Below are 25,503 nucleotides of genomic sequence, written 5' to 3' on the forward strand. Positions count from 1 at the left end.
GTTAACATAAAAGGGCCAGGTATGAATCTTCAAAACGTCTATTTATGTCAGTAGCGACAGCCACTTGGTAGAGAGCTTTGTGTTCCTTACGCGCGAGCCAGAACTCTAGGAGCTTTCAAAACTAAACATCTTTATCGGGAGCAAAATTTATGAATTCAATTTGGCCGAAGCCTGGCTGTGTCAGGCCAGTTTCAGCGGTTGGAGTTTCAGAAACGCAATTTTTATATTTTGCAGGGTGAAGATGGAGCACAGGGACGAGCTGGTATACAAGGCTCTCAAGGTTCACTGGTGAGTTGCCGTCGTTCACAGTATTCCAATTAAGCTTCTCTAACTCGACATCGATGTAATTACTAAAACAAAAGGAGAAAGCCAGAAGGAGGAGCTAGTGAGCTCTGAATCTGAATTGAGCGCGTCACTTGCATAACGCGCGGGTAAACGGGAAACCCATTTGACCAAATCGTGGTCGATGCAACTGGTGTAACCTCGTTCCCAGGATCCTCTCCCTTCCTCCCTCGTGGAAGAGGGAGTACCTTGTTAACGGTTTTGTGTTTTATGTGGGACTGGAGAAGATTTTTAAATTTTCGTGAAATGTGAACAGGTTATATTTTCCTCAAGAAAGTCATTTGACTGCTGTAGCCATGAACTATTGAACAATATTGGTATTCTGAGCCCCCTCACAGCCAACGTTTTTGATTGGTTGAGTTTCGCACGAGATTCTATAAATTTCGACCAATCAGAGTGCGCACATGATTGCCTAAGTAAGAAGATATTCTATCATAAGTTATCTAAAATCTTAGTTAGCGAACACCTCCACAATTCTGGATTTCTTTGGATACTAAACTGGAAACCATCAAAGTAAAACGATCTGGATAGTACATTTGCTCTCATTCACGATGGTCGCGGTTGTTCAAATATGGACATTACACTTAAGGTATGCTTTTCTGTCGATTTTAGGGAATTGACGGTCTGAAAGGTTTTCAAGGAGAAAGGGTATGATAAAATTTTTCTTCCATTTTTTTTTTTGGCATGAACTATTGCGCGGTTCAGAGGCCCAATTTTCAAGAGGCGAGGGTACTTCGAGTCCTAGGAACACAAAAAGTTACATTCAGTGATTACAAGCATTCTGTGTGAGGATAGTTTGTCGTCACTTTGGTACTGAAGAGTTCTTACCCCAATTGAATGTGGGGAAATAAGTGAAGTGAACTGTGCTCTTGTAGCAAAAATACGTATCGTTGTTTTGTCATTTGTAATTGTATCTTTGGGTCTAACACCCTGCATTTAAGAAAGCGTGTTAATGGAATAATGTTTATCCCATAGTGATCAATTCGGTATGAAATTTGGCCTGCGATAGAGGGTTCTGGTGAGGGAGTGTTTAACCCTTTACGCCTTTAAATCAGTATGCATATTCTCCATAACGTTCTCTATACATTTCAAAAGTTTCTGATAAGGAGAATTTGAATAACAATCAAGAACTTCTTAAATTGGTGATCATTTCCTACATTCTCGTGACCTTAATGTGTGATTCAGGGGTGATATTGTATGGAGAAATTAGATGTTATTTGACATTTGTTGATAAATTTTCTTTTTATCAACAGGGAGATGTTGGCCACAGGGTAAGCAACGATAATAAGTGGCTAAGTTTATCGTTTAAGCGTTGTAATGATAATTACATAGTGATATTTCTTTCTCAAAACATCGTTTATTCATTTCTTTCCTTTGCTATAGGGACCTGAAGGAGAACGGGTATGAATTTCTTTTCTTGTATTGTGTTCAAGAAGTATTTTATTACGTTGACGTTGATTAAACCATACCGAAGCGGTGACTCAGTGACGTAATGCTACTGTGTACATTTTGGTCACAGGGTATGTCTGGACCTCCTGGACCCCCGGGACCCCCGGTGAGTAATGTTTTGTACTTCAACTTTGGGTGAGTGGGAAAACATAGTGGTCAAAGGTCGGGCATTTGTACTAACTTCCCGCGCAAAATTTCACCGAAAAGAAAAAGAGACAACCATTGTCACGCAAAATATGCGGAAAAAAAGATGATATGCCAACAACTTATGCGAAAAAGAAGTGAAGCGATTGTAGAAATCTGTAAAAGGAAACGAAACTGGTGAAAGGAAAACCTGAGACTTTTCGCACGCAAAGCTATCTTAATTAAGGGTATCTTGTCGATTTACCATCTTGTTTTGAGCTTTACTAAAACAATCATACCCTTTTGATTTTAAACACCGAGACTTAATGGCTAGTGTGGTATATAACTCTTGTAAAACAACTTAGTTCTGACGACCTGGAAGCGAGCCAGTTAGCGTTTGCACATGCGTAAGCGTCTGACCGCTGTGTTGAGTTTTAGAAAAATAATACAACTCATATTCACAGTGGATCGGTTTTTCTTTTTAGGCAGACATAAGATCTCTCAGTGGCTATGTTCAGGTAAATATGTGATGACGAGCTGCAACTACCTTTGCAACGATATTTTGTAAATCGGATCAGACTGTATTATGTGGTGGGAAAGTCTCTGCTTAATTTGCGTCAAAAATCGTACGAAAGTGCCAGAAATAGGACAAAAGCGTCCTTAATAGGTCGTAATCGGAAATCGGACAGGAAGTTCGACATCGTACGAAAGTGCCCGAATTCAGACGGAACTGTTCAAAATTGGAAAGAAGTTGAACAAAAACCGGACTCGAGAGTAGCGCAAATTGAAGCTAATGACACTTGATATTTTCGCTTCTTCAACTTTTGTTTGATCAGCTTTTTTTTGTTTCTTTGTCAGCGCTTGAATAACAGAGGCACTGGCTCTTTCAACGTTGAAAACGAAAAAGCAAAGCTGTATAGAGGCTCTAAAGATCAGGTGAGCCTAGAGAACGGATGTTGTGATTTAGGTTAATAGTTTAATTAAGGGTTGAATGCGATTTCGGCTTATTGAGGATTTTCAAAGCTGATATGCTTGTTTTTTTTTAGTGCAGTAAATGGACTAGAGACTACCTGATCACACGTTCTGTTATTGTTGTTTATTGCATGATATCACTCTTATTTCTTGAGGAGAAGATTTCAACAGTTAAAAAAGGCTTAGATCTGTTCTTAATTTTGATTTTTGCTTTCGTTTGCAGAGCGGGGAGGCTTTAATAGATCCAGTAAGTGAAAAGTAACAGGGTTTTTTAGTAAACTATAAAAACCTTACCAGACTCATAATTGCTCGGAAAGGCCTCGAGAGCTTTTTTTTTTTTATCTCTGTAAAGCTGCATGAGACACGATGCGATCAAATAATTGGTAAATGATGAACTAGCATTTCTCAGTGTTATGCAGACACTTTTCCCATGTGTTACACTTTTGTTATCGATGTAAACCTGGCTGGAGATAAAACACATATTTTTGGACTCTGCATGGTGTCCAAGTTTTCATATATTATTAGGTGTGACATATTTTTCTTTACTCCTGTTCAGGTTAAACTTACTTTAGCTTTGATGCATTACGAAGTTAAACTTTACAAGCAGCCTAATGGCACCAAAGAATTTCCAGCCCGAACGTGTAGAGACCTCGTCACGTGGTATCCAGGTCTTATCAGCGGCAAGTATTTTCAACAGTTAAAAATTATTTCTCGATTAAATGTCGTGGAGCCAAATTAAAGGAAATCACCTCGACCAATCAATTGAGAGGAAAACATTACAAGCAAACTGCATGATTTTAAGCGCGGGGAAACGCGGGTTACTCCTATATCATTGCATCTGATTGGTTGAGAGATTGGCGGGAGTCTTCTCGACCAATATCAGAGTCAAGAAAGTAAAACCAATGCAAACTAAGATTAATTTCGTCACTCGACTGGTAATTTCTCCTAGAGGTTCCCATTTTGCCTCTTTTCGTTACACTGACATCTTCCTTCTTCCCCCCCTTCCCCCCTTCCTCCCGTGTTGTTTAAAATCTATGACGTTTTCAATTTCCCTGATATACTTTAGAAAGTTAATGTTAATGAGAGAAATGTTGAACATTGGGCTAAAAAGATTCTCGAAAGATGTGCACTACTAGCTTTTACGTTTCTTGTGGATAAATGTGAAGCTATGTAGGAAAGTTAAAAAAGTTTACTCAGTGATACCACATTCCAACAGGTGACTTTTGGATTGACCCAAACGATGGCGTGCCTGATGATGCTGTAAAAGTTCACTGTGACTTCTCCTTCAACGCAACCTGTTTGTACGCCAACAATGAAAAAAGGGTATATATGTTAAACATAACAGAGCTCCCATTATTTTGGAAAAAACAAACTCATGATTTTTTTAGTCTTTCTATGGTTTGTATTTAGAAATTGTTTCTCGATAGCGGCATTTTGTCGCTTTCTTCTCTTTTTCAAGCAATTTTTTGCTGTTGACTTCTTTTCTGCGAACTACGCGTCTCCTTTGTTGACGTTTTGAGCTAAATAATATTGTTGACTTGTGAAAATATCAATAATTTGTAATTATTATGCTGATCAGATGGGACCTTGTGTTGAACAATTTTTACGTTTGTACACATATGTAGGTTTTAGGTGCTATTTATTCTAACACGACCCCACAAGCTAGTAACGTCATAACATAATCCACATCGCGTTCAAATTAAAGGTTTTACCTACTTACTTACTTACTTACTGACTTCCAGCCGGCCTGAAAAATTATGACTTTCCCAGTTACTTTGCGACACAAACTGTATCATTCCTTTGATGGGAATGTTGTTGGTGTTATAAGGCAAACTCTGGTACAATTAAGGGAAAGTCCCTCTTCACTGTTAGTCTTTGCTCGCTCGTGTTTATTTAGAATGTACCCTTATAAAATATATCAACGTATTTTCCTTTCCTTGTAATGTTCATTCTGTATTCTGTTACAGCCATTCGCGATCAGAAAAAAGAAATGGTTCTCAGGAACTGATGAATACAAATGGCTTGGAGAAGATCTTGGCGCCTTTAACAAGGTTATAGCAAACAATCTAATTCCTCTTAGCTAAGAAAATTAACTCACTCTCAACACAAGCTTTGAAAGATAAAAGCCCTCTTACAAAACAAATGCTTTTCAAAAGCAAACTTTATTTATCCATTTTCTCACTATGTACCTCAAACGAAGCATTATATTTATTTACGTGTTAGTGACTGATAAGAAAAATCACTTTTCATAAATCAGCGATTAATCATTTGTAAATAAAAGAGCTCTTTTCGATTGAGTGTCGTAAAACCAAAATACCTTAAAGAACCAATGAGAACTCAGGGAAAAGACAAGCAAACCGCATCAATCAGCCAAAAAATTGTGGGCAACCAAGTCGAAATTTTTGTTAGTTTTGCATCTGATTGGTTGAGAGAGAAGCGGAAGTTTTCTGGACCAATCACAGATAGGATAGAAATGGTATATTGTCTGAAATGGATATGTTCATCTTGTTTATTACAGAGTTGTACCCTATTTTTTTCGATTAAATTTCTCTTTTCTGTTTGCCTGCAGATCAAGTACGTCAAGTACTCCAGTCAACTCTCATTTCTCCGCCTGCTAAGTGACCGCGCCCGCCAGAATATCACCTACCATTGCAAAGACTCTGTAGCCTGGTATGACCAAGAGCTTGATGACGTCACGAAGTCGTTGAAAATCAAGACTGATAATGGTGTGATTATACACTCAAGTTCGTCTAACAAGTTCAAGCCCAGTGTACTCGCGGACAATTGTCGAGTAAGTGAAAATAAGGGAAGAATGGGGTAGGAATGATACAGCTAGATCGACCGAAATAAAATATTTAATCTAAAATATTAAAAAACACAGTTTTCATAGTTGATGCTTGACGAATTTCCCTTCAACTTTACCAGGTTTAGAATTTGCACTATGTCTGGGACCTTAAGCTGTCTGGACGGCAACGCTGAGGAAGACATCAATTAAAAAGTTTTTTAAATTGATTTTTTAGTTAGAATTTAACCAATCGATGTGATTACCGTCTGTTACGGCACCGCGCCTCAGCCTCAGCTTAACGTTTGTGAACAGCGTTGAGTTCCAAATGGACACTTAACTTATTTGCCGTCGGGGTTACCGGTTTTAGACCACACAAATTTTGATGATTTCATGTTTTTCTTTTACAGAGGACGACTGAGAAATGTACAAAGTTTTAAAACGCGCATGTTTAGCTAGGCCCCTTTGATCAATTGACTCGCGCGATTAACTACAGCTCCTTGAGGCGATTTTTTTTCCGTTCTAGGTTAAGAACGGCACGTGGCTTTACACCATTATTCAAGTGGACACGCCCAAACCAAACCGACTTCCAATACGAGATGTAGCTGCCTACGACATCGGAGACGAAAACGAAGAATTTGGACTCGAAATTGGACCTGTTTGCTTTTATTAGTCTTCTTATTCTCTCTTTTATCTTCTTTTATCGTCCCGCTCAAGTAAACCCAAGGAATTTGTACCATATGTTTTAACTTATTGTTTGGACTGCTTAAATAATAGTTGTATTTGCTAATTATAATTGAGTTAATTCTTCACCTGTTGTTTGAGTCATTACAAGTCTATTTAAGCAGTAGACCGCACTTTCTGTTGGTTTACCGGCGTTATAACTCAGGCAAGACGTTGGGAGAACACGAGCAAAGTTTGTAAATTAAGAGCCGGAGCCGAGTGATTTACAAACTCTTCGAGTATTACGCCGGTAAACCAAAAGGAAGTGCGGCCAAACGCTTTTACGAAATAACCTTCAATTTCCTATGGGTTTACCAGTGTAATAAACGATAGGTTTTAACCAGTCAGGGCGCTCCCTTGTTTCTCAGTTATTTTGTAAAACGCATTAATACTTTTTCCGTGGCAAACCCTACTATTACAATACATGTTTCATCGGTTCTATCCATGTCAGTGCTTCGAAAACGACTAGCTTTGAAAAGATTTGATGTTCAAAGTTATGTATTTAAATCTCAGTGAGAAAAGTGCTAGACTTTGCCTCGCGTTCCGGAGGTAATTTTCACCCCAGTGACATTAATGAGCAAAGTGTCTAGGGAAGTTTTGGAATTGATCAAAGAACACTGGTGTGGTTACAATGCAAATATTTCGAACCCCATTCACAGGTTAGTGATTTTCAGACCCTGCTGTAACGTCAATCACAAATAAGCTAACTCTTTGATCCCTCTGAGTAACTGGAATTACACAGGAATTACACAAGTAAAGTCAAAGGAATTAAGGAAATGATCACTGACTTAACAAGCTCTTGATTTTTAAGCGAATTTTTCGTGTCAGCACCTTTGAAAAGTTATAGAGAACAGTGTGGATAATATGCATAATGATGTTTAATTGTAACGGGTTACAGCAGTGCTCTCACAAGAGCAAGTGGTTGTTTTCAAATTGTGCCTGTAATAAAGATGCGCTTTTTTAATTTTCTCATCTCACGAAAGGCCAAGCTCATGGCTCTTATAAAATTACCCCTTTGTGTAGTCTACTACCACAAGCAAACCTCTTTGCAATGTTAACAGTGTGAAGTGTAGTTTTAATGTTATTGTTGCAATGACGAGTAAGCTATTGCAAGCACTCTGTTGCGCATAATCCTAGAAAAGCAACAAATAAAAAATAAAAAATAAAAAAATACTAAATGTGTTACTGGGCCACTTTTCTGCCCAACCCTAAGCCATATTTTCTGAGCTGAAACGAGCATGGCATGCCCCCTTCCCCAAATGTGTTTTTTAGGGGTGTTACAGTGATGTATAGCAGGTTAAATGCAATACAATAATAAAATTAACTGATTGCACCAACAATAACCAGTTTTCCTTTCAATGTTGGCTTCTTTGTAACTAATGACTATTCACAAACGTGGAGTTGAATAGTGGTAGATATTTACTGAGCTGTGAAGCAGTGAAGTCAATATCTGCCACTTTTGCAGACACCGAGGTGAAAAATTGTTTTAGTATATACCACACAAATACCAAAAAATTGGTTCAATTCTTTCAAGATACTAAAAAATTGTTGGAAATGAAACTCTTAACATGTAAGTTTGTCTCTTTGGCAGCTTGAAGGTAAACAGTACTTGTTATTCACTTCTGCAACTGAGACATGAAGGATTTCAGTGTGTAAAAAGCACTATTCCCTTGTGTAGCATATATTAATGCCTGCCATTATTGCATTAAGACAACAATCCTTCCCAGAGTAATTCTAGTGTTCCAAGGTTTCAGCAACTTTGCAAACCCTACAAATAACTTATTAAGAGTGTTAATAGTACATCTGCTATATATTTTGCCAGGCCTAAAACTAATAAAACAAAAACTTTCCTCAAATATCATCTAAGGTAGATAATTTAATGTACAACAGAACTCGTGTGAGTACAACGGCACCACTTAAACAAGCATATTAGAAAAACTTAGTAACAACATTACATTTCATTTTCCTCCTGGGTGGAGAGAGGCAATGTGACAGTAAAGAATTTTGCCCAAGCACTCAACACAATGATCTTGGGCCTGTTTTCCAGTAATTTATCAGACCCTGAAGCCAATCAAAATTTAAATAATAGAGAAGCTAGTTGTGTCACTCTAGATTGTCCATTTTGTTTCTGTGGCTGATAGTTTTGGTAAGAACAATTATGGACAACAACCAACTACAAGGATTTACTAATAATAATTTATTCTAAAAAATAAAGATAAAACAAGACCCGGGTCTTGAGCCTGAACCTCTCAACCTGAGGTCCATTTCTACCTCTGCCACTTTCACACAGGACTCATACCAACCAAATATCGGAGTCTTTCAAAGACAAAAAAAGTAACAATAGTATGAGGGCCTATTCGCATCCAGTTTGGTATAAATCCCTTATACAATCCTAATAATCCTTCATGTCTAACAATTTTCCCTATACAATGGATGGTATTTCTGTATACCAATGGCTTTCCACTGGCATCTTTTTTCTGGTTCATCATGCGTGTTTTCACCACATCAAATGGTGACGTACTAAGAGCTGTCACAAATCCAGCAATGACAGATGATACACCATGTAAGGCTGGCCCTTCTTCCATCAACTGCGCATTTAATAAAGTATGTTTTGTATGGTCATATGATGGAATTTGTGCCGCTGTCAAAATAGCTGCACGCTGAACTGTTGGGCCCACGCCTGTCCATAATCCTCTTACTCCTTCCTTTTGTGCTATTTTCAAAAATGCATGGAAAGTGTGTCGATACTCTGATTTTTTTCCAGGTCCCAAGGCTTGGAAGCGAACCTTGACTAAGTCTGTGGGCGTAGCAATTGCACTACCTATTGTTCCTGACATTGCACCAGCCACAATTTTCTTCCACAGAGGAGTGTGAGCAATATCAGTAGCTCCTAACTTAACTTTTAATGGCTCATATGCTCCTAGCCTAATGGTACTGTATGATCCTTCCCTCATCATTGATGGCAGCAACCTTAAACAAGCAAACACATTATTAATGCTTTGTTCATGAGGACAGAACCATGCGACTGGTCTTGTGCTTTTGAAGTCAGGTGCTTCATTCAACCTCAGTTCAGCAGGACTATATTGCCAAGTCATGCCAAACAGAGAAGTTGTAGCATATTTCATTATGCATAAAAAAAACAGTGCACAATGACTTGAATCCTTTAACCCTATCAATGATTAGAAGCTAAATTCCCCTTCCATTATCACTGCTAAATCAAGCATTAAGGTCATGAGAATAAAAGAAATGATCACCAAACACAAGAGCTCGTTAGTTTACAAACAAATTCTCCTTACCAACACAAAAAGAAATGTATAAGAAAAAGTATGGGGAATATGTATACTCATTTAAGGGTGTAAAAAGTTAATGCTTGTCAGTCCACAAAAATGTGTTTGGACCCAGGTTAGCAACAACCTTCTCCATCTTATCAAATTCACTTTCCCTTGGTCTTCCAAAGCCAAACAATCCAAGAGAGGATACCATCCATCTGAAGAACACAAGATGTGCATCCTCTATAAAACCAAAAAACCTAAAAAAAGTTTAGGCTTTGTAACTTACCCTTTATAAAGACCCCTCAAGCCCTCCTCAGAGAAAATTCTAATTCCACCTCTTATAAAACCCTTATAATAACGGTCTTTGAAAATATTATTGCTGCTATGTTTTGAGCCCAATTCATTCTCAAGTTGCATGCGAATCTTGATGACATCTATGGGGTTTGTTACTGCAAAATAAATGAAGCAAAAGATTTTAACTCTGAACAGCCATGTACTAGCTCCTAAGTCGAAAGATGGAGGTATAGCCCAGGGGGAATGGGGGGGGGGGGCACTTCCTAATAAAAGGTAAGAAGAGATTAAAAAATAAGGTTTCACGATTAAAAAGTTATTACTGTAATACCAAAATGCTTATAAGATGGGGTCCATAGTTGGCCACAGAATAGACTGTAATGGCTAGGGGTCTCACAGGCCAGTAGCACACATCCAGCAAAAATAAAACAAAGTACCTCCTCCTTTGGTTGTCTTGTGACACAAGAGGAAAATCATATTGTACTGGTTGTTAATCTGATCGCCACAAAAAGGTTAATATTTTTTCTTTAGAAACGGGTTAATTTTTTTTTGTTTTAAACTTTATGAACTGTGCAAGGAGGATGTTCCATCATCCCAGAGATCTTCCTTATTTACAACCAAGAACGAATCAAAACAAGGACCGATGTGTATAACCGAAGGTGCCTGATCGCGTATTTCCGTGAAAGTTCCGAAGATTAAGTATTTTTTCGAAACTGAGGCAATAAATGCTGCAAAAACTTTCACCAATTTTTTTTCACACGGCTCGACGTTTGGTTGGCAAAGGTCAAGGAGTTCTGGCGTTACTAGATTGCAGTTTCAGGTTTAGGCTAGGTTCACACGATATCGGACGAATTTCGACCGGACATTCTGTTGACGTGTAACTGTGTGAAAGTTTCGTTCTGTTCAGATAAAGTTGATAACCGGCTGAAGTTTGTGACCCTCGTCTGTGCTTTTACCGCCTCCTAATGCACAGAACGCTTCCTAACCCACACACCGTGGCGGTCAAATTATTGACTGCACCGGCTAAAAATTCGGTCTCGATTTTCACGTTCAAATTTTTGAACGCTTGGGCGTTCAAATTTTCGTACGTTTGGCGTGGTTCCATGTGAACGAAACGCCTAAACGCACGAATTTTCGAAAATTCGTCTGGTACCGCGTGAACGTAGCCTTATAGTTAAAATAGCGTGTCAAATGCTAGCAAGTGGTATTTGTCGAGCGATAGAGCTTTCAAGCTGTCACTTCAATGTCATTATCTAAGCTTGCTTCATTGATCATAAGCATAGAGCTACAGACTTAAATCGAGCATGGCTGAATTAAAATGAATTCAGGACACTACCATAACCTACCTGCTCCACCACACATGTTAGAGATTCCGCTTAGCGCAAATCTAGTTAAATTCTCCGATGATTGTGTAGACATTTTTAAGGTTCAACGCGGTTCCTAGCCGAATTAGTTGAGGTCGACAACAGTCAAATGTTTCAAAAGGACATGAGCACTCAATATTTTTTCCTCAGGCCATGTGAAGCACCCGGCAATGTTTCATTTACAATTTAATGTATCGACAATTTTTTTCTCTCCCGGTGGTGGTGATTGGTTTCTGTCAACAGACTGGGGCTTAAATGACGTTGTCAAATTGAGAGAATTTTGTCATTTCGACAAGATTTTTGATAAATTTTTTAATTTGTCCGCATAATTTAGCTTGACCGTCTGTTGGCAAAGACACTGCTCGAAATTAAGCATTAAAAATGAATGGTAAGCGGAGAAAACTCGGTAAAGTCAACTTATTTACCAACAGGTATTCTCAAATCTGAAATCTAACGGTTATAAACAAGGGGACACAAGGGATAATTATGTTATTTTTATCCTACACCCGGCCAGTTGTCAATCACCCCCGTACTGTCCAATGAGATTTTTTTCACGCGGGTAGGGTGGACACATTTCCCAAATAATTAGCCAATCAGAAACGAGTAAGTGAATTTTTCTGGGGTGGCCTCCGCCCTGCTTGTTTGAAGCTTCGCCGCCATCGCTGCCGTCTACACGCTTGTAGGGTGGGGAAAGTAGCGACAAAATGGCAACTCCAGGACAGAAGGAGAGAGAGGCAGAGCTTCACTCAGTCCTCAGAGCGGCAAACCTGTTAGACTACTACCCTAGCTTCCTCGAACAAGGAGGAGACGATGTACAACAGTTCTGCGATGCGAGCGAAGATGAGTTTAAAGAAATCGTCGCGTTGGTTGGCATGTCGACGAAGCCACTTCACACTCGAAGGCTGCAGAAAGCTTTGGTGGAATGGAAAAGCAAACGAGGCAATTCTCCGGAGCGAATCAGTCCCGGATCTTGGATGGACAAGTGGACTTCTTCGCCTCAAGTCAATCGAACTCCTCAGTCAAGCAATTCATCGCCTGTTACTACTGCAACAACGTCGACAAGTGCTGGAAGAAAGCGGCGAAGCAGCTCGGGTGCCGGCAAAGGCGGTCCAGAGAAACGAGTTGTGGAGCTGAAGCTCCCGCCGATGGAGGTCATTATCGACTGGGAAAAACTCGATCCTGAACGACAGCAGTTGATCCGAGATCATTCGCGAATTTACGGTCGAGATATCAAGAAGCGCAAGACTAATACTCTGAACTCACACGAACAAATGATCAATGAAGCCGCAGCACAGCTTTGTCTTCGAGATCCGACACTTCTAGTTCGACGTGATGAATTGTTTACAATGGCCAGGCGAGTTGTTCGTGACAGTGGTTTCACCTTTGTGCATGGTCACTCAAGATCCAAGTTTGTCTCCGAATCAGACGACGAAATGGATGGTTAGTGATTCACGATAATTTAGTTTGCAAAATGTGCAAAATCGTTTTTGTCAACATCTTGAGGTTAGTTACCTTTGATGTTGGATGAAATCTGATATGACAAGTGGCTGTTGACATCCTATAAGGTTTTCCTTCTTTTTAATCATTCAGAAGCATATAGTCATATGCCTCTGCTTCATTTTATCATCATAATTATTATTTTACTATTACTATCACTATTGTTATGATCAGAATATACCACACAGGTGTGCTTTTTACTTGCACTGATTGGCCAGATTATTAGTTGATCAGGAAATACTATTTACCGCTGCACAGCCAAAGAGACAAAATTGCACATGAGCGATTTATTTTCGACCATTTATGTTATATCAACAGGAATAAACTAATTTTTTGGTTTCTGTGTGGTATATATAGGTCAATTATTCACCTCATCCAATCACCTCATAGCTTGGCAAATAGCTAAATAATTTTTTATTGGGTTATTGTTTATGTTTGTGTCAATAAATGTTATTTCACTTTCTTGATATGTTACTAACCCTTTAAATCCTGAGAGTAATTTATCTTTACAATATCACCCCAGAGACACACATTAGGTCTCAAGAGTAAAGGGAAACATCACCCACCAAAGAAGCTCTTGAATTTGTTTTTAACACTCCTTGTTAGCTGGATGTTGTATTGATATTGTATGGAGAAATTTGGTCTTTTTGATTACTCGTGGGGTTGAAGGGTCAAATGTTGGTTATTGTGTTTGCTTCGGATAAAGTGTCCTCTCCTCCCCCATCCTCCCCCCTCTTCCCAATAGCTGAAACAGGGTACCTACAGATGTTTGGTTTTTGAGTTGTGTTTCCTGTATCTGTTTGTTTCAATAATACTGGTGAATTTCATTGATACTCATAACATCTAGGGATGTAATTTGTTTTTTTCAGGCCACCAATTTACATTTGTATTGGTCTTATTGTTTCCAACAGGTGCAAAAAAGACTCAAGTATCTCAGGCAAACAAACTCAAAAGAGAGGAGCGATTGACTGAAATTGATGATCTTATGCAGAACAACAAAGAATTACAAGAGCAAATAATGCAGAAACTGGATGAAGCAAGATCATTGAATGCAACTGCAGAGGTTAGGTATTTCTTTTATTCACTTCTACTTGTAAGGTGTGGTATGTACACAAGCCTCACTACTGGCCCACCCAGCCAGAGCTTAAACTAGTTTCCTCATCATGTAGTGACCAAGAGTTTCATTCCCCTTCTCCTGCCACTCTGCCAGTCTTTCCTAAGGTCTTCCCCCCCCTCCCCCCCCCCAGGCATTTCACCAGACTTCACCAAAAACTTGCTGGTACAAATTTTTAATTCTGGGTGGAGAGAAGCATTGTGGAAGTAAAGTGTTTTACCCACCTCTCGACCTGGAGTCTAGCACACTAGCCATCAGGTTACTATGTCTCCTCTTAGTCACTCTTTCATGCATAAGCCTACCATTGCACCAACAACCTTTCATGGAATAAAATACTTGGGTAATAATAATGTGGTCTTGGCAACTTGTGGTTGATGTAGTTTACATTTTTGTCAGGATTCATCATCTGTTGTATATCTTTTATCTCAGATAAATGAGCTTCAGTCTGACCTCAATAAGCTGCAGAGCCAACAAATTTCACTACAGATGGAACACAAAGAGTTGAAGAAAAAACAGCGACGATCAGAAAGATATTACACAAACAAACAGACCAAGGACTCTGGATCACAGGGCAACAGTGTTCAGGAAGAGGATGTGGACATGGTTGGTGATGTATCATTACAGGGTGACCTTTCAGCAGATGACCCCTCTGAAGAAGGTATTTGAAGTAAACCAAGAATACTGTATTTCCTCAAATAAGCACCAAGGTGCTTTTAAGGAGAGATGCCCCTAATCTAGGGGGTGTGCTTGTTGCTTATTTATAATCATCTGCTAGGAGAATTAGGTTTAAGATCTTAAGATTTTAAGTGTAAGTCTTTGATTTGTCAGGTCTTCATCCTGAGAATACAGAGGAGGAGACACAGGTTACAACGGTTGAACAGTCCAGGACAGTGACAGTACCAGAAGCTGTGGTCACCCAGATATTACCACCAGCTACAGGTAGAACTAATGAGCAGTTTTTTGTGAAATTGCATTTGTAATCTTGAAGAAAATGTGCTCTGATTGGCCAAGGATGGTGTCGAATGTACCATTGTCACCAATGGAGAGGTCATTCTAATGCATAAAAAAATGGTCCCAGATCAAAGTAGACCAATAATCTGAGTCACCTTCACAATCTTGGAAAGCAACAAACATTGTAGCATAGGACATGTATGTTCTTCTGCCTGCATACAACTATCATGGTACTCATTGATTTTTCTTGTGGAAGGTATCCCAACAACATCAAGCAGTGCTACAATCAATCTTCCTCAGCGTCAAGAAGCACTGAACCCAGAGGAGGAGTCGTCAGTAAGGGCTTTGTACACTGCTTTTATGCCACAGCACCTACAGGTAAAAACCCATGTAAGGCATGTTGTGATTGAAATAATTTTCTTCTGTTTGATTATTTCAAACAGATCAAATTTTCTCTTCAATGTTTCAAATCAGTTATCATAATTCAACCTTGGATAAATTAGTGAGAAGAATTTTAGGGTTCATGTAAATAAAATCTTGAAGCTCAACACTCTAGCTTATTAAAGTTAGTTTTTGATTATTGTTAAAATTGCTGATGCTTGGACTACTCCACTCCTTGGACTACATGGGAAAATGAAAGGAGTTTGATATACCATAATCAAGATAGCTGGTAGTTAACGACTGAGAAAATGGGGTCTAATCAAGGGAAATTTGATTTTGTCTATGGAGTTCAAGTTAGTCAAGTTAATGGGGTTTTCTGTAGTCTGAATCAGTAAAGAAAACAAAGATAACAAAGAATTTACCAGTAGAATTTTTATTGTTTTTTTGCCATTTTGTAATTACATTACATCAGTAGAAATAAAAGGAATTACCCGTATGTATATTTTAATATGATGAAACTGAAAATTAAACATGCAGTAAGGGAACTGGTAGAGGAACTAAGATGTCTATGTGGGCTACAGGCACCTCATATTTTGCAAAGTGAGCTGTAAGTTCTGTGGGAAAATAAAGGTAGAATAATGTACCAAAAAGATAAACTTAATATGCAGGTACACTGTATTTAAGGCATTCCTCCCCAAATGTTTGTTCCTCAGACTGAAGTTGTCCAGCAAGTTCAACAGCAAGGGGAAGGAGGCCACATAATACCTGCATATCCATCTGCACTTGTCAGTGCTGCTGTGTCATCAGATCCCACGATCAATGCTTTACTGAGTCTTGGTGCTAAGGATAAGGTTCTGCTGCCAGGGATGTTGCCACCTGGTGTGTCTGTGGCTACAGTTCCAGTGACCACAGGTGTGGCTGTTGCAACAACAAGCATGACACCTAATATCACTGTGGTGATGCCTGGTCAGCCAATGACAGGCAATGTTCCTTGGTCCTAACCTGGCTGTGGCTAACAAGCTCTTCCAGCAAGGAGCTTAAAATGTATTTACAGCACTGGCTGTAAATGTATCTTAAAATAGTGACTTGAAAAGTGACTAAATAACCAGCATGTGATTTTGTAAGTAGTGTGCAACATGTTTCAGTACCCCCTAACATGGGGTGGGAGAAGTCAAAAATTTCTTTTTCTGTGCAGTTGTTTTTAATCAAGTGTATGGAGGATTTGTTGCCTCCAGCCTCCTTGTTAAGACTTAGAAATCTAATATGTCATTACTTCAGCAGTTTCTCCCTGCCTACTCCTTAAAGGCAGGAGACTAATCCACATTAAAGTACCCTTAGTTTTTGCCCAGGTACCCATGACAGTTACAATCAGCAGGTTATGGAACAGAACGGTATCTGTTCAATTTATATGCACTGTACTCACAGGAAACTGTGCAGCTCTAGATAATAGGTTGATGATAAGATGTTGAATGGTGTAGTGTTTTGTTTGTTTGTTTGTTTTTTTTACCAGCCGGTTACCTTTGTACAGTTTAGTGTTAGTGGTCAGGTTGGAAAAATTCTAAAAAAATTGATGGTTGACAAAAAGGGGGCCAGTTCCAGGTACAAGTAGTTAGTGAGATGGTGATTAGATATAGGTGTTTTGACAAGAAAACATATTCTGAAGTAACTTTGACAATGTCATTTGATTTATGGCAAATAAAAGTTGTGATGGACCTAGTCTTTAATGTTATCTTTAGTAATTGATTGTTTAGGTTGATTTTCTTGGAAAGAGCAGAGAGAGATTTCCATGTTCTTCCATACTTAATTATGCAAACAGTTTTTTGAGAAACAAAACAATGACAAAAACAATTGGATAAATTTGGGACTAATGCCTTACAATAAGGTTATACTTACTAATGAGGTTATACGGAAAGTTTTCCGAGAACAGTCCTCTAAAGAGTGGCTGGCATCTACATTGTGATTTCCCCCTATAATATCGCTTACCATATTAAGGTCACAAGAAAGAAGGAAAACATCACCAAATAAAGAAGTTCTTGATTATTAAACAAATTCTCCTTGTAGGATCTGAGCAAATGTATAGAGAACTGTATGGAGAATATGCATACTGATGTTAGGGTGTCAAGGGTGAAAGGATTGTCAGTTGTGATAGACATTACGACAACCTCGTGAATATATATATTCAGGGTCAGCCAGAGCATTGTGTCTGTTGAAGTTCAGTCTACTGTTTGTCTGTAGAAGTCTGGGTCACTTTTGTTATGAATATTTTTAAGAGGCAAGGGCCCATTTCAATCAACAATTACTTACTCGACACTTAATTTACTAATCTTTTAATGTGAAGAAGCTGAAAATTTCTTAGAAAGCAGAGAAAAAGGCCTTTATGAGCAAGACAGGACAAATAGTTACAAAGATACGACGAGACAAAAACTTACCAAAGGTTGCGGGAAATACACAAACACATGCCGGGAGGGGATTAAGATTGAAGCAAAAATAAATTAAAGCACTCAGCGTGATACAGGAAATACATAATAGGGCGGTATAATATAAATAAAGCGCGAAAGTAAAAAAATATGTGAAAAAAAACAACAAAAAAACCGGAATTAACCATTAAAAAACGTTACCTGTGTTATCGACGTGACTTAACTTCCAAAGCTTGGTCGCCCAGATTCCCCCAGGTCGTTCAGTCCGGGTCGCTCGCGGTCACTTCTTTCTGGGTGTCTGCTTGTGATTTAAGGGAGTTCGTTCGACTTCGGGTGGTTCCTTTGCTGCACCGCCTGTAATATAAGCTTCACTTCAGTGCCCAAGTTAAAAAATTCATCCCGAAATTCAGCTTAAAAGATAAATTTTGAATACTAGTCGTTCTCCAAATTCTGTGGTTATTCAGCCATGACATGTAAAGGAAGATCAGTCGAATGTAAAAAGCGCGCTGCTTCCACGAAGACTTTTTTGGCCCTCAATTCTGAAGGAACATCGAACCTTTTCCATTCTTTTGTTTATCTAACATTCAAACGAACTAAACTGTCTCAAAACTAGCTTCTTCAAGAGAAGTTCAGAAGGCCCAGAGGGACATGATTTAATGAGGCTATGTTACCCAAATGCAGTGAACAAGAGTGTTAACGTGACAATTAAATTATGGTTAAAAAAGAAGAAAAATACTAAAATTATACAAGCAGTAACTGACACAACTCAAACATTAGAAAATTCAGACAAAAACGAAGTGAAATATAATAAACGAGCGAACAAACAGAATTCAGCTGCGCAGTATAAAAGTGAACTCCCTTGAAAATTTTTTGTGGGGAAAACTATAACTTGCCACCTCTCTTGATAAATTTAAAAAAGTCTTTCTTTGTAAATGATTTGCCAGGATTGCCTGTGTAATTTTTTTTTTAATATTTTAACTTATTGATAAGATTTATTGAGGTCATTGAGTTCTTTTTTCCAAAAGAAACGTCATCGGGACATAATTTCTGTAGCTTGAAATATATCAACTAATTCTTTTGGCGTATGGTACAAAATATGACAACAAACAATACATCTTTTTCAAAGTTTAAATGTAAACCGCTTTTCAAATATCAGCACATAAGCACGTTGCTTGCTCTAGACACGCATTGATAGCGTGCGTTGAGCTGATATAAAATTGTAGCGTCACTCACGTCCAGGGTAAAAAGGTCAGCTGGGAGGAACTTCGATGATCCACAATTTCTTGCAAAACAACTTATTATGGTTATTAGAAGCATCAAAAACCAGACAGATGTTTTAGATTGAATTCCGCAGATGAAATTAAAAATAGTTTTTTGACAAAGTGGGAACGCCGGTACTGCAAAATTAAAATTGAATCATTCTTTAGAATTGACGAACTCAACTGGTCTGTTTGCACAGTTGTGGATTTATAAGGTGTGTCTGGGAATGATATAGAGAACCGAATATCTCAGCATTCCTGTATTTGCTTATCGCGAAATTTTGATGTTAATGATACACCTTTGTAACCTTCATAACACTGCAGATGGATGTATTTAAATGCTATACTTTAATATATCAAGTTTCACTCAAAATGAGGGCATTTCAAAGATTCCGTATCCTGAGAAAGGGTTACCGCAATTGTGCATAATTCAGTGGAAAGCTTGAATGTCATGTTTTGCAATAGCTTGCCATTGAGGGTAAGCTATAATAAGGCTCATAACTGTCTCATGAAGTAAAAGTATGGTCTATTTCATACGGTTGGATCATAACAACAAGACTGATTTATAATACCTTTAAGCCACTATAATGCACAGAGGCTATTGAAAAAAGATAATCTCCCTCAGTGATATCTTAAACACGAAGTTGTTACGTCATCAGAGGTATGATAAACCCAAATTTCCGAATTTCACAATTCTGTGACACCAATGAGTGGTTAAAAATAGGTTAAAATTAATTATCTATTTTAAGTTCATTAATACAATAATTTTCATACCAAAGCCTTCATTCTATAGAATTTCCTCCTCACTTTTCATTGATATTTTTCAAAAAAATTAACATCAGTTGGTGAAGGTAATCTTTGCAATCTGTTCACCCTATACCCAGTATGGTGATCAAAAGCCGCAAATATAATGAACAGCTTTGTGGAGGGTGGGTTCAAGACAAGTCACGTCGGTACCTCAAATTAATTCCTTCAGTTGATGAGTCATCCGCCCATACTCTTATCTTACCTTTTTGGATCATTTCTCACTTATCAAATGAATTATACTTTTCGTACGGTTGCGGTTAAAATAAATCCGTGGGCTAACAGACCCATTTCCCATTCGCAAATGGTTCAAAAACAAGAACAGACCCTTTGCAAAACGTAATTAAAAGTGTTCATAACATTTTAAAATTCATGGTCATGTTATTCTACATAAGCACTGTAATAACACCTGCAATATCAAAGCTCAGTTGTTAATTTACTTTCGTTTTCACGAAGTTTCTGATTTTGCTATGTGAAAACGTGTCGTGTTTTGGTGTGATTTTTAACATGCGGCCAAAATAGTAAGCTCATGAAGACACTGATGTGAACATTTTTTGCGTAGGACATGATCGTACTAATTTTATTCATACACGCAGTTTGAGACTTTTGACCTGATACTTTAAAGATAGACGACCCACAACAGTGGGATAGTGTATATTTTTTCCTTTAAATAAGCCCACATCGAGATCGTGCACGTCAGAAAAAGGACAAAGTTTACCATGATTATCTATCTACGAAAGCTGGGCGAGCTTCAATTTGTGGAAATAAGATACAACTTGGGGTATGCAAATTCAATTTCCCGTAGGTAAATGAAAAGTAGACGATAAAGCATTTAATTAAACTGCATGTTTAAGAACTGCTAAAAAAAGTTACCCACACATAGAATGGTATTTGACGGGCACAACAATTCCTGCGTTCATAAACCCCCTGATTAAAAACAAACGAGCGGAAATAAGGCACTGCGTAAATATTCCCAGCCACAAAAATATGTTTCCCCGGTGAATATTTTTTTCTTACGGGCACATGTGCAGAATTGGATTATCAAGTAGAAAAAGGGACCATGCTCTCTTGCCTGGAACTTTTCAATCACTGAAAGAAGAAAAAAAATACATCTTTCCCTCAGGACTATAATTTCGTCTGAGAATGTGAAAAATCCATCTTGTAATGACTCGAATTCCTTTTTAAGTCCAAAAACCTTCTTACGTGTTGTTATGACTTAAAATTCCATCAAGTAATTTGATGTTGAAAAATTGCCAAGGCCCTCTTCAATTGTTATTGAGACGGCAGGTGAGGTGCATCACTCACTCCTTGAGAAAACATTGGTAATATGTAACGCCATCGCCGATATCCTATTACCGCTCAAAACTCTTCGTGTCCCCTTACAAATTGTTTTTTAACAATACGTCCTTGTAACTAAACATTTGTTATTCAATGATCATGGTATGCTTTTATTGTGGCGGCCCATTCTATAGTCTGAATTATTTTGGAGAAGTGGAAGTGAAACGTGGTCCCTAAACTTCAAATGTGGGCTGCAGCCTTGTAGACTTTCAGACCATGCAAGGAATCTTGCCTTGTATCAATGAACTTTTGACCGCTAAGTGGTTGGCGGATTACGTTATACATTATTACGCCCACCTAAGCCGGACAGTTAGTCAATTAAGTACGAAAACTGATCTCCACGATTTGTCTTTAAAAAGAGATCCCTTGTTCATTGACCACTCAGTGTTGGAAGAGGAACTCAACACGCGAGAGACTCAAGGTAACTTGCTCCGGAGGGATCCAAGATTGAAGACATGGCCAACTTTCAAGTTTTGCTTCTGACTATTGTGGCGTGCACTGTGATACTCCAGGCTAAAGGCCTTGATCTGTACCGCAGAAGATTTTATGGTGAGTTCAGTTGTTATACCTATAGTTGTTAAAGTGACGCGAAAAAAATGGTCGTCAGCTTCTGCAGCTGGAGTTTAGAGTCATTTGCTTGTATCGGAAAATCTACTATCATGTAAAGGTGATGTGATCAGTTGGTCAATTGCTGTCATCTGTTAGCTTGGTAATGTATTGATTATCCCTTTCATTGATTCTCCTCGCGTTCTTTGTCGTTCACAGACGTGCCAGTGAGAAGGTATAATGCGCGCGATCTTTATGGTAAGTACGCTGGTGGCTTATGTATCTACAAGAAGTTGTTCAGTGAGACTGGTTAACTCCTGTCATCTGTTATCGCATAAAATGTATCTCATAGCATCTTGTTCTCTCATAACCAACATGTTCTCTGTCGTTTTCAGATGTGCCTTTGAGAACAGATGATGCGATAGACCTTTATGGTGAGTGGCTGTGTTTATTTATTCGTTCAGGGAGTTTTAACAGCACTGGGAAACAGAAAATTCAGAGACAACTCTTCTGTTGTCTACTCCGCATTCTCGATATCTTCTACAGTTTTTTGTCCTTTAATTCGCACTGTTGATCAAAAAGAAATTTCTCTGAGATTTCGATGCATTCTTATGCCAAAAAGGAACGAGAACAGCGAAAATCATAAACTAGGGAATATTTTTAGATTTGTTAGCAAAGTCTCAATGCTAAAATTGGCAAACAGGGCTGAAAATTGATGTTAAGACCTTAGGAGTGCAAGGATCGTTGAACCAAAAACCATCTAGTATACAAGTTTGCATACTTCTTAAATGTTTAACTGAATTTGAATTCTTTCATCGGCTAATTATAACAAAGAACACCTCCTTTAGTATAAAAGTTCGCGTATAGATTGAAAACAAACTCTAAGCCTTGTCCGCCACTTGTTTTGATCACGTTTTAGTGTGATACATGATCTGTAACTGCACGATACATGATCTGTAACTGCACGATTTCTATAAAATATGCAATGCGTTCCCGACATACATTGCACTCGTTTTGACGGTAAAGAACTAGGACACGAAAGTTTAAAGCATTTTTGCATGATGTAATCACTACAAATTGAACTTTGGGTGAAGTTCGTTTTAAGTGTTGTAACTCCAAACCCAGCGTGAGCAAAACAACCGACCAGAACAAAGGAGAATGACACAAAACCCAATCGGAACTCAAAAGAAGAACAAAAAAAACTGCCTTAAGCGCGAGAATTCGTTCTGATTGGTTGCTAGTTTGGCGCGAGTTTCCAGAGCAATTGGCGGGGCTGATTCGGGAAATGACCCGCCAACGTCCCTCTCGGGAGGAGCGGAAATCGAGAACCTCAGTGCAATTGCAGACAAACTTCCTATTCGTGGCACTTATACCACATAAATACCATTACGGGATATGTTATTCCTTCCTCAAAATACTACTAATATTACCTTTTGTTCATTGATAATTTGGTAATGTATAGTCAAGTTACATGTTCAACTTTTTCAGAGAGCAAACCTTCTAAGCTAAGAATCCCCTCTTTAGTTAGATAACGCTGACAAGATGCAAAAAATGTGGTCTTTTTCGGAGTCTTGTTCGCGGCATCCCACCAAACGGCTGCAAAGAAGGCCACACCAACGGGGCTTAAGGCGCGACTCTGGTTGTTAGAACAATACCCTTCGCAGATAGAGCACTTGATAACAAATCTTTCATAATTATCTACAGAGAGAGAGACTACGCCATGTGTGGATGAGAACCCTGGCTATTGCGGAATGTTTCGTAGAATGTGCATAATAACCAACAATGATAAATTTGTGAACGTGAAAAATCGCGAAAGATTCGTGTACGATGTATGCCCGCGAACTTGTGGAGTGTGTGGGAAGAAATAAAAGGGTGAGTAGAAGATCTCATTTCACAATTCATCCCTTTACAACCTGACATCAGTATGCATATTCTCCATACTTTTCTTTCTACATTTCTCAAGGTGCTGCTAAGGGGAATCTCCTTAACAATCCAGAGCTTCTTTAGTCCAAATTTAGATCTTTATTCTCATGACCTTAATGTTTGATTCCTGAGTGATACTGTTGCGAGAAATTCGATGCTTATCACTCTTGGGGATTTTGCGTGTTACATGGTATTCTCTGGGGTTTTGCCGTCGGTTTTTAACTATGTCTGAGAATAAAACCCGTAAGCATGATTGCAAACCAAAAGTGCAATAAGCGATAGTTGCGTACTCGTGACCTAATATGGTGACAGAGTGTTAACTTGAGGATCGTGCATGTGTGCCAAACAGAATTGGTGGCATCAAATTGGGGGATCAAGTTTCTGAAGACAATATGGTTTCATCAACTGAGTTGATAATGTAAATTGGCCAAAATGAAGAGTTCCAAAGGTGACATTTTGAACATTAACCCATCGTCAGAGATGGATAATGCTCGAAACGTCAGCTTTGGACACTTTGGCCAACTTATATTATCCACTCAGTTGATAAAACTAATTTATTTGACATACATATTTGCTAGTAAACTAATTGGTAATTACCATCACTTTCTTCCTCCTCTGACTGTTATCATTTGCTTCACTGTATGCATATTAGCTAATTTTGTGATTGCTACACTAAGTTGTTTTGTTGCCCCTTTCCTTCTTCTCGACTCCCAGCTCTTATTTTTTTTTCTTTTGTTTTTTGAACAGAATACATGAAGAGTGGACAGATCGAGATAACGCTAGCTTTTATTCGCTATTTGAAACATAGAATTAAACTTTGTATCACTTATTAAATCTGTGACAATTTTTTTGACATCACACTACTAATAAACCAAACTATAAGAAAATTGAATATACTCGTTCTATGAAAGTTCTACTAATGGCTGGAAATTGTATAGCGTTTTTATATACACATAGACTGCGGGTTTGTGGATATTTTAAGGCAACATCAACGTATTTTTTCAAGAGAAAAACTCAACCGGTATGCCAGTGACCTCTATGTAATATTCTGGTGTGCTAAGTTCTGGAGCAACAAGGTAGCTCTAGACAGCGAATCGTTAATTCTTTTGATGCATCATCACCCTTTCAGTTTCTGATTACTAAAAATGATTCAATTCCTTAGACCCAGGTTCTTTTTGTCTTCGACAAAAAATCAATACGAGGAACTTCAAAAAAAGATGTAATATACTTAGGTTTTAATGATTTTTAGAATTTCCTCTGTTCCATAAACGTAATATTGTGACCTCGCAGAGGTAGGAACCATTTTAAAAGAGAAAACAAGGATGTTGTTATGGTACCCAGATAATTCAACATGGCGCCTTTACTTTTCATGAGACCAAACTCAACTTTCCTCTCAGATAAAAGTATTTTTTATAGAGAACTCGTTTTTATTTTATGCTGGAAGTTTAAAAATTAGTTTTACGAAGCTTACTTTACATGCGAGTGATAGCTGCATTCGGTACGGTTTTGTTGAAAAGTGTGTCGTCAAATCTTTCTTTCGTTTCAGCATCCTACTACTATACATAACAAACAGAACGTTAATTATCTCCTTGTGCAAACGATTTATCTTCTCGTGAGAGATAACATCGACTTCTCAGAAAAAGCTTTCTATACATGCACAGCCACTTCGTATCTTCTGTTTTTCAAATCATCGGCATTGATGAGTCAGTGTAACTTCCAAAACCTGTGCATGATACCAGCAGAACTCACCGAGTTAGACTAAGAAAATTTCCTTGTCCGAAAATTTTGCTAAATAGCCGTTGGAAAACCATTAGCTGGTAACAACTTCCAAAAATAAACCAAATGATGATAATAATAATAATAATAATAATAATAATAACGATAATAAAATAATTAAAAGTTCAATTTACTACCGCTGACAAAAAAGAAATAGGGCGTCTAATAAAAGTAACTCG

At 38.3% G+C, this 25,503-nt stretch overlaps 4 protein-coding genes across 4 annotated transcripts in view; 3 read left to right on the plus strand and 1 right to left on the minus strand.

The window, feature by feature from the left end:
- The window catches only part of LOC131799125 (collagen alpha-2(I) chain), a 37,833-nt gene extending 30,155 nt beyond the window's left edge, over nucleotides 1–7,678 (plus strand). The window contains exons 66-78 of the mRNA XM_066173746.1: nucleotides 235–288; nucleotides 955–990; nucleotides 1,596–1,613; nucleotides 1,726–1,743; nucleotides 1,862–1,897; nucleotides 2,400–2,432; nucleotides 2,773–2,850; nucleotides 3,110–3,133; nucleotides 3,443–3,566; nucleotides 4,103–4,209; nucleotides 4,854–4,937; nucleotides 5,456–5,677; nucleotides 6,195–7,678. Of these exons, the coding sequence (XP_066029843.1) occupies nucleotides 235–288; nucleotides 955–990; nucleotides 1,596–1,613; nucleotides 1,726–1,743; nucleotides 1,862–1,897; nucleotides 2,400–2,432; nucleotides 2,773–2,850; nucleotides 3,110–3,133; nucleotides 3,443–3,566; nucleotides 4,103–4,209; nucleotides 4,854–4,937; nucleotides 5,456–5,677; nucleotides 6,195–6,341 (981 nt within the window). The 3' untranslated portion in view covers nucleotides 6,342–7,678. The remainder of the gene's footprint in view (nucleotides 1–234; nucleotides 289–954; nucleotides 991–1,595; nucleotides 1,614–1,725; nucleotides 1,744–1,861; nucleotides 1,898–2,399; nucleotides 2,433–2,772; nucleotides 2,851–3,109; nucleotides 3,134–3,442; nucleotides 3,567–4,102; nucleotides 4,210–4,853; nucleotides 4,938–5,455; nucleotides 5,678–6,194) is intronic.
- Nucleotides 7,679–7,864: 186 nt separating this feature from the next.
- LOC131799120 (mitochondrial substrate carrier family protein ucpB-like) lies at nucleotides 7,865–12,634 on the minus strand. The gene is made up of 3 exons (XM_059116790.2): nucleotides 11,301–12,634; nucleotides 9,950–10,112; nucleotides 7,865–9,361 (listed from the first exon to the last, which is right to left on the minus strand). The coding sequence occupies exons 1-3, from the start codon at nucleotides 11,371–11,373 to the stop codon at nucleotides 8,674–8,676; spliced, it is 924 nt and encodes a 307-aa protein (XP_058972773.2). The 5' UTR covers nucleotides 11,374–12,634; the 3' UTR covers nucleotides 7,865–8,673.
- LOC131799206 (NGFI-A-binding protein 1-like) lies at nucleotides 11,964–17,385 on the plus strand. Its single transcript, XM_059116911.2, has 6 exons — nucleotides 11,964–12,758; nucleotides 13,727–13,878; nucleotides 14,359–14,587; nucleotides 14,758–14,868; nucleotides 15,137–15,258; nucleotides 15,975–17,385. Exons 1-6 carry the CDS (start codon nucleotides 12,023–12,025, stop codon nucleotides 16,260–16,262), a joined length of 1,638 nt encoding a protein of 545 aa, XP_058972894.1. The 5' UTR covers nucleotides 11,964–12,022; the 3' UTR covers nucleotides 16,263–17,385.
- Nucleotides 17,386–21,447: 4,062 nt separating this feature from the next.
- On the plus strand, nucleotides 21,448–24,440 carry LOC131799180 (uncharacterized). The gene is made up of 5 exons (XM_059116878.2): nucleotides 21,448–21,628; nucleotides 21,845–21,883; nucleotides 22,021–22,059; nucleotides 23,330–23,497; nucleotides 24,296–24,440. The coding sequence occupies exons 1-4, from the start codon at nucleotides 21,535–21,537 to the stop codon at nucleotides 23,491–23,493; spliced, it is 336 nt and encodes a 111-aa protein (XP_058972861.1). The 5' UTR covers nucleotides 21,448–21,534; the 3' UTR covers nucleotides 23,494–23,497; nucleotides 24,296–24,440.
- Nucleotides 24,441–25,503: the final 1,063 nt, after the last annotated feature.

Source organism: Pocillopora verrucosa, chromosome 10, assembly GCF_036669915.1.
Source record: "Pocillopora verrucosa isolate sample1 chromosome 10, ASM3666991v2, whole genome shotgun sequence".
Lineage (NCBI taxonomy): Eukaryota > Metazoa > Cnidaria > Anthozoa > Scleractinia > Pocilloporidae > Pocillopora > Pocillopora verrucosa.

Bases quoted from the DNA above. Each gene is read 5' to 3' on its own strand.
- LOC131799120 (XM_059116790.2), bottom strand. From the start codon at position 11,373: ATGTCTACACAATCATCGGAGAATTTAACTAGATTTGCGCTAAGCGGA. The intron at 10,113-11,300 runs GTAGGTTATGGT...TTTATTTTGCAG, and splicing joins TAACATGTGTGGTGGAGCAG to TAACAAACCCCATAGATGTC. The intron at 9,362-9,949 runs GTAAGTTACAAA...TGCTTGTTTAAG, and splicing joins TTGAGGGGTCTTTATAAAGG to GTTGCTGCCATCAATGATGA.
- LOC131799206 (XM_059116911.2), top strand. From the start codon at position 12,023: ATGGCAACTCCAGGACAGAAGGAGAGAGAGGCAGAGCTTCACTCAGTC. The intron at 13,879-14,358 runs GTTAGGTATTTC...CTTTTATCTCAG, and splicing joins CATTGAATGCAACTGCAGAG to ATAAATGAGCTTCAGTCTGA. The intron at 14,869-15,136 runs GTAGAACTAATG...TTCTTGTGGAAG, and splicing joins GATATTACCACCAGCTACAG to GTATCCCAACAACATCAAGC.
- LOC131799180 (XM_059116878.2), top strand. From the start codon at position 21,535: ATGGCCAACTTTCAAGTTTTGCTTCTGACTATTGTGGCGTGCACTGTG. The intron at 21,884-22,020 runs GTAAGTACGCTG...TGTCGTTTTCAG, and splicing joins TAATGCGCGCGATCTTTATG to ATGTGCCTTTGAGAACAGAT. The intron at 22,060-23,329 runs GTGAGTGGCTGT...AATTATCTACAG, and splicing joins TGATGCGATAGACCTTTATG to AGAGAGAGACTACGCCATGT.